This window comes from Rhinopithecus bieti, unplaced genomic scaffold, assembly GCF_001698545.2.
Source record: "Rhinopithecus bieti isolate Rb0 unplaced genomic scaffold, ASM169854v2 scaffold_81780, whole genome shotgun sequence".
NCBI lineage: Eukaryota > Metazoa > Chordata > Mammalia > Primates > Cercopithecidae > Rhinopithecus > Rhinopithecus bieti.
In genome coordinates this window covers 654715-662143 of record NW_016830359.1, presented here as the reverse complement: position 1 = coordinate 662143, position 7429 = coordinate 654715, and the positions used below count along the sequence as shown (strand labels likewise).

Below are 7429 nucleotides of genomic sequence, written 5' to 3'. Positions count from 1 at the left end.
AAAAAAAAAAAAAAAAAAGAACTTTATGAAATTACCTTCCATGGTGTGTGTATAAGGTGTGTATAAGGTATATGTGCAACATAAGTAAATTTTGTGTTTAGGTTTGGGTCCCATCCCCAAGATATCTTTTTTTTTCTTTTTTTTGGAGAGGGAGTCTCACTCTGTCACCCAGGCTGGAGTGCAATGGCACGGTCTCAGCTCACTACAATCGCTTGACCCTCCCAGCTTCAAGCGATTCTCCTGCCTCGGCCTCCCAAAGTGCTGGGATTACAGGCATGAGCCACCACACCCAGCCTCATCCTCAAGATATCTCATTACATATATGCAAATATTCCAAATTCTGAAACACTTCTGGTCCCAAGCATTTTAGTTGAGGGCTGCTCAGGCTGTAATACATCAGTGTGGTTAAGAGCAGCCACATGGAGTCAGTCTCTTTGGATGCCAGGCCTAGCTCTGCTACCCAGTAACTGTGTGATCTGGGGCAAGTGACTTACCCTGTCTAAGCTTCAGTTTCCTCATCTGTTAAACAGGCATGATGATGATAAACAATATTTTATGTATGCATATATCTTCCTAAGTTTAACCAATGGTTTCTAAACATTTGGGGCATATGTATAGCTCTCATCTTACTAATTACAAATTATCATTAGCTGTTCTTAAAGCAGACTTTCCTTTTCTTTCTTTTTTTTTTTTTTTTTTGAGATAGAGTCTTGCTCTGTTGCCTAGGGTGGAGCGCAGTGCACAATCTCGGCTCACTGCAACCTCCGCCTCTGGGGTTCAGGGGATCCTGGGATCCTCCTGCCTCCCAAGTAGCTGGGATTACAGGTGCCCGCCACCACTCCTGGCTAATTTTTTGTATTTTTAGTAAAGATGGGGTTTCACCATGTTAGCCAGGATGGTCTCAATCTGCTGACTTCGTGGATCTGCTCACCTCAGCCTCCCAAAGTGCTGGGATTACAGGCATGAGCCACCGTGCCCGGCCAGAGCAGACTTTCTAACACTGCTATTCAAATGGTACCATCCTTCGTCTTTTGTTTTTTTTGAGACGGAGTCTCGCTCTGTCGCCCAGGCTGGAGTGCAGTGGCCGGATCTCAGCTCACTGCAAGCTCCGCCTCCCGGGTTTATGCCATTCTCCTGCCTCAGCCTCCCAAGTAGCTGGGACTACAGGCGCCCGCCACCTCACCCGGCTAGTTTTTTGTATTTTTTTTAGTAGAGACGGGGTTTCACCGTGTTAGCCGGGATGGTCTCGATCTCCTGACCTCGTGATCCGCCCGTCTCGGCCTCCCAAAGTGCTGGGATGACAGGCTTGAGCCGCCGCGCCCGGCCTTAATGCATTCTTAACATGTGGCAGGCAGAGCACTAAATATTTTGTATATGTAACCTCATGTAGTCTCGTCACCCCCATCATATCCAGTGGAGAACTAGAACTCCCAAGAAACCAAAACTTTTGGCATTGGTCTCACATTGCATCTGAGGATATGTCTATTATAATAAATGAAGTATGGTGAGGTATTCCATTGAATGGTATATTCTTTAAAAATCTCTGGCCGGATGCGGTGGCTCATGCCTATAATCCCAGCAGTTTGGTAGGCCAAGGCGGGTGGATCACAAAGTCAAGAGATCGAGACAATCCTGGCTAACACAGTGAAACCCTGTCTCTACTAAAAATACCAAAAAAAAAAAAAAAAAAGCCGGGCATGGTGGCGTTCACCAGTAGTCCAGCTACTCAGGAGGCTGAGGCAGGAGAATGGCGTGAACCTGGAACCCGGGAGGCGGAGCTTGCAGTGAGCCGAGATGGCACCACTGCACTCCAGCCTGGGCCACAGAGCGAGACTCTGTTTCAAAAAAAAAAAAGAAAGAAAGAAAAGAAAAAAACAAAAAATCTCCTAAACTTTAAAAGTCTCCTAAAGCTGGACACGTACCTTATATCTAGTGTTTCCATCATGAGCATAAATGATTTCATTCTAAACCTTCGTGTACTTGGTAGCATCTGCGTATTCATTACAAAGGTAGAATTAATGGTCCATGAGTGAGGTATCATTTTGAGATCTCTCTCTTCCCAAGAACAAAAGAAAGGACTTTGGTATGGATTCGAGTTCACAAACTTCTGAGTGCCCCGAGTATTAATCCCACCATTTGTTTGAGTTGTTTGAGTTGCTTCAAGCCCTCCTTCTGCATGGTGTAGAATCTTAATCTTAGTCAGTTAGAGACATCTTTTTTGTTGAGATGGCATTTAAGTGCTGGGAGGTTATCTGGATCCCTCCATCACCATTTATCCATGCTGGCACCAAAGACTGGGTCAGCCTCAAGGGTTGGCCCTCACAACTGCATCTGGTTTTTTTGTGTTTTGCTTTTTGGTTGTTTTGTTTTGTTTTTATTGTTGTTTTATGTTTGTGTTTTGTTTGGTTTTGGTGTGTTTTGTGTTTTGTTTTTGTTTTTTTGAGACGGAGTTTCGTTCTTGTTGCCCAGGCTGGAGTGCAATGGCATAATCTCAGCTCCCTGCAGCCTCCGTCTCCCGGGTTCAAGCAATTCTCCTGCCTCAGCCTCCCGAGTAGCTTGGATTATAGGCACCTGTCACCGCGCCCAACTAATTTTTTGTATTTTTAGTAGAGATGGGGTTTCACTATGTTGGCCAGGCTGGTCTCAAACTCCTGACCTCAGGTGATCCACCCACCTCGGCCTCCCAAAGTGCTGGGATCAGAGGCATGAGCCACTGCACCCAGCTGCATCCCTCTTTCTTCTTGACCTGATGGCTCCTGAAGATGGACCCTCCCAGCCCCAGTGCTATCATTCTACCCTTAACCTCCCAAGCTGAAGATAGACTTGGAGGCCGTTTCAGTCATTTCTCCTGCGATAAACCATTCAGATGTTATTTTGGGGGCCACCCACCCCATCTTCCCCATTTTCCCCATTTTTCCTAGGAATACAAGCACAAAACTTCCCTTTTTGGATTCTAGACCTATCAGCATTTCAGTAACTTCCGTCCCCTTTTCTCTCCGTCTCGGCTCTGTCAGAGACTTTCCAATTTCTCCTCCTCCCTGCATTTCCCTCCTCCTCCCCCATGGAGAATCTTGACCTCATCTCCAAGTGGAAGCAAACTCTGCTATGCTCATTTCTTTTAAAGATACCTTCAGCTGGGCTGGGCGTGGTGGCAGGCGCCTGTAATCCCAGCTACTCGGGAGGCTGAGGCAGGAGAATCGCTTGAACCCAGGAGGTGGAGGTTGCAGTGAGCTGAGATCATGCCATTGCACTCCAGCCTGGACAACAAGAGCAAAACGCCTTCTCAAAAAAAAATAAGAATAATAATTAAAAAAATAAAGATACCTTCAATCACACCAGACACTTCCCTGCCCTCCGCTGTCGTCCCTCTCTCGAGCCAACAGATACCACATGGTCTAAGCCGTTCACAGGAGTGGACAGAACAGTGGCCCGTCAGGAAGGAATAAAGGAAACTGCAGTTGATGCTGCTGAACCTTCTAACGCTGTTTCACTTTCCTGGAGAGAAGCAGACCGGCTCTATTTCCCGCCTCTTGCAGGTTGGTAAAGTGTCATCTCACCGCCGCGTGCTGTGAGAGTCTGTCCTGTGTGATCTCAAGAAGCAGACACCTGAAGAGCCTGGACCTCACAGACAATGCCCTGGGTGACGGTGGGGTCACTGCGCTGTGCGAGGGACTGAAGCAAAAGAAAAGCGTTCTAACGAGACTCGGGTAACTTCCTGGGGCGCCTGTTTGCGGGCCGGGCTGGGAGGAGCGGGGGGACCCCAGCGTGAGGTTGCTTGAACAAGGATGATGATCTGGTTTCCATAAGTCCATCAAGTCAGATGGAGGGCAACCTTTGCAGCACCACAGATCTGGGTGTAAGTTCTAGCTCGGCTCCTACGGATGAGACGGAGGAAGTGGCAAAGGCTCGGGAATAAGGTCTTGAGGTAGAAAACCCTCAGCTGCCCTTTGAATGACCCCTGTGTGCTAGCCCTGGTGCTAAGTGGCAGAAGTATGGAAGTGAAAAGACTTTGGTGTTGTAGTGTGAACAGTCTAGAGACAAAGACGGGCAGAAAGCAAGTGATGACCTGAGTGGTCCTTAAAACTTCTTTGAGCATCAGAACCACCCGGGGGCTTAAGACAGACCTCCAGTATGGTGGACTATGGTTCAGCCAAGTGCTGAGGCTGGGCGCGGTGGCTCATGCCTGTAACCCCAGCACTTTGGGAGGTCGAGGCGGGTGGATCACTTGAGGTCAGGAGTTCAAGACCAGCTGGACCAACATAGGGAAACCCTGTCTCTACTAAAAATACAAAAATTAGCCAGGCATGGTGGTACATGCCTGTAATCCCAGCTACTCAGGAGGCTGAAGTAGGAGAATCGCTTGAACCCGGGAGGTGGAGGTTGCAGTGAGCCGAGACTGTGCCACTGCACTCCAGACTGGGTGATAGAGCTAGACTCTGTCTCAAGAAAGGGAAGTCCTGCTACGTGCCACCACATGGATGAACCTTGAAAACAAGCCAGCCACCAAAGGTCACATGGTGTATAATTCCATTTGTATAAAATACCCAAAATAGTCAAATTCATACAGAAAGTAGAGGGGTTGCCAGGGCTAGAGGGAATGGGAAATAGAAGGGGGACAGCTAAATGGGTACAGGGTATCCTTCTGGGGCGATGGAAATAGTCTGGAAGCTAGTAGAGGTGGCTGCACCACACTGTGAACTACTCTGGAATGGAATGTTTGCTACTACGTGTGAGCACTGACCATCCACTAGTCTTGTATGTATGCTGCTTGTAACTCTCCGTGGCACCAGGGGGGTCACATTCCTATTGTGTTAAGAGGCTTTAATCTGGGCACCCCCCAAACTTTTGTGTGTGTGTGTGTGACAGAGTCTCTCTCTCTCACTCAGGCTGGAGTGCAGTGGCACAATCTCAGCTCACTGCAACCTCCACCTTCCGGGTTCAAGCCTCAGCCTCCTAAGTAGCTGGGGCTCCAGGTGCCTGCCACCAAGCCCGGCTAATTTTTTTAATACATATAGTAGAGACGAGGTTTCACCATGTTGGCCAGGCTGCTTTTAAACTTCTGACCTCAAGTGATCCGCCGGCCTAAGCCTCCCAAGTGCTGGGATGACAGGCGTGAGCCACCGCGCCTGGCCAGGACCCCTTTCCTTCTTGAAGTCACGCATTGTTCTTCAAGTTCATCATGCCTTGGTTCTCTGTCCCCTCAACTTCTTTCTGTGTGGTCATGCCCCTTCTTTAGTTCCCCTTCTATCTAGCTCTGTGTTTTATTTTTACGATTTTATTAAACTTTATCTTATTTCTTATTAAATCAAGGTTTATTTATCTTACCGTAATACCGTCACTTATCTTTTGGCTCCATGTTCTATTTTTCTTTTTCTGCATTTTTTTGTTGTTTTTTGAGACGGAGTCTCACTCTGTGGCCCAGGCTGGAGTGAGTGGCGCAATCTCGGCTCACTGCAAGCTCTGTCTCCTGGGGTTCATGCCATTCTCCTGCCTCAGCGTCCCGAGTAGCTGGGACTACAGGCACCCGCCACCACGCCCAGCTAATTATTGTATTTTTAGTAGAGACGCGGTTTCACCATGTTAGCCAGGATGGTCTCCATCTCCTGACCTCATGATCCACCCGCCTCGGCCTCCCAAAGTGCTGGGATGACAGGCGTGAGCCACCACGCCCGGCCTGTTTTTCTTTTAAATGTAGTCTCTCCCTTAGCCTTCTGTTCTTGGGTGTGTCCACCTACAAACACTCCAAGCTTCAGTGAACCACATTCTCCACCCTCTCAGCACCTGCCGTTGGGTAGCTGAGAATCGCAGGACCAAAACAGGCCGTGGCGAGTTGCTGTCCTGTGCAATCAGGGGTCATGGATATAAACTTGTTTTCCCAGCATTAGTCATCTGGCCCATTCATTTTCCCCACTACCTGAGACAGTTTCACAACAATTTCATTCCCTGGAGACATGTGCACCTACCTTGTTCTTCTGGATGCTTAACAAACGACCCCCACCCCTTCAAATAATATAAAACCATTTACTTTGAAAGCCCTCAATGATCTCTCGAGAAGCCAGCTTTGATCTGCACCAGTACACACAGCCGGGCGTGGTGGCAGGTGCCTGTAGTCCCAGCTACTCGGGAGGCTGAGACTTGAACCCGGAAGGTGGAGGTTGCAGTGAGCTGAGATTGTGCCACTGCGCTCCAGCCTGGGTGACAGACTGTTGTGCAAAAAAAAAAGGGGCGGTGTGTGCCCAGATTAAAGCCTCTTACTAACACAATAGGAATGTGACCCCCCCCCGCCCGGTGCCACGGAGAGTTATAAGCAGCATACATACAAGACTAGTGGATGGTCAGTGCTCACACATAGTAGCAAACATTCCATTCCAGAGTAGTTTACAGTGCGGTGCAGCCAGCTCTATTAGCTTCCAGACTATTTCCATTGCCGCAGAAGGAAACCCTGTACCCATTTAGCTGTCCCCCCTTCTATTTCCCATTCCCTCTAGCCCTGGCAACCTTTCTACTTTCTGTATGAATTTAACTATTTTGGGTATTTTATACAAATGGAATTATACACCATGTGACCTTCTGTGGTTGGCTTCTTCATTTTCAAGGCTCATCCATGTTGTGGCATATATCAGCACTTCCTTTTTTATTTTTTGAGACAGTCTAGCTCTGTCACCCAGTCTGGAGTGCAGTGGCACTGTCTCGGCTCACTGCAACCTCCACCTCCCAGGTTCAAACGATTCTCCTGCCTCAGCCTCCTGAGTAGCTGGGACTACAGGTGCCCGCCACCACGCCCAGCTAATTTTTGTATTTTTAGTAGAGACAGGGTTTCCCTATGTCTTTATTTACCCACAATAAATAAAGCATGGCCGGGCGTGGTGGTTCATGCCTGTCATCCCAGCACTGTGGGAGGCCAAGGGGGTTGGATCACCTGAAGTTGAGTTCGAGACCAGTGTGACCAACATGGCAAAACCCCATCTCTACTAAAAATACAAAAGTTATCCAGGCTTGGTGGCGGGCACCTGTAATCCCAGCTACTCGGGGAGGCTGAGGCAGGAGAATCGCTGGAACCCGGGAAGCAGAGGTTGCAGTGAACTGAGATTGCACCACTGCACTCCAGCCTGGGCAACAGAGCGAGACTCCATTTCAAAAAAAGGAAAGTATCCCTGCAGTAGTTAATTTGACCCATGTTGATCAGAGGTTAGTTTCCTCCACGTTGGGAATCCCACAGTCATTTGTGTGCAGCACCTTTTACCTTCACGGATTTACCTCCCCCTTGCATCTATCCTCAGCCTCCCTGCTGGATGTTTTATCTTTATAAATGTTCAGATACTATTTTAAAAGCAAAATGAAAAACAATCTAATCTCACCATCTAGCCTTACGTGGCTAAAATAACTTGAGCTGCATCTCGTTAACTTTTACTCTATCATAAGAATTCTG

The 7429-nt window shown here is 48.2% G+C and overlaps 1 protein-coding gene across 1 annotated transcript in view; it reads left to right on the top strand.

The window, feature by feature from the left end:
* NLRP5 (NLR family pyrin domain containing 5) overlaps positions 1–7429 on the top strand; it is a 55345-nt gene that overhangs the window by 41870 nt on the left and 6046 nt on the right. The window contains exon 12 of the mRNA XM_017865356.1: positions 3537–3707. Within this exon, the coding sequence (XP_017720845.1) occupies positions 3537–3707 (171 nt within the window). The remainder of the gene's footprint in view (positions 1–3536; positions 3708–7429) is intronic.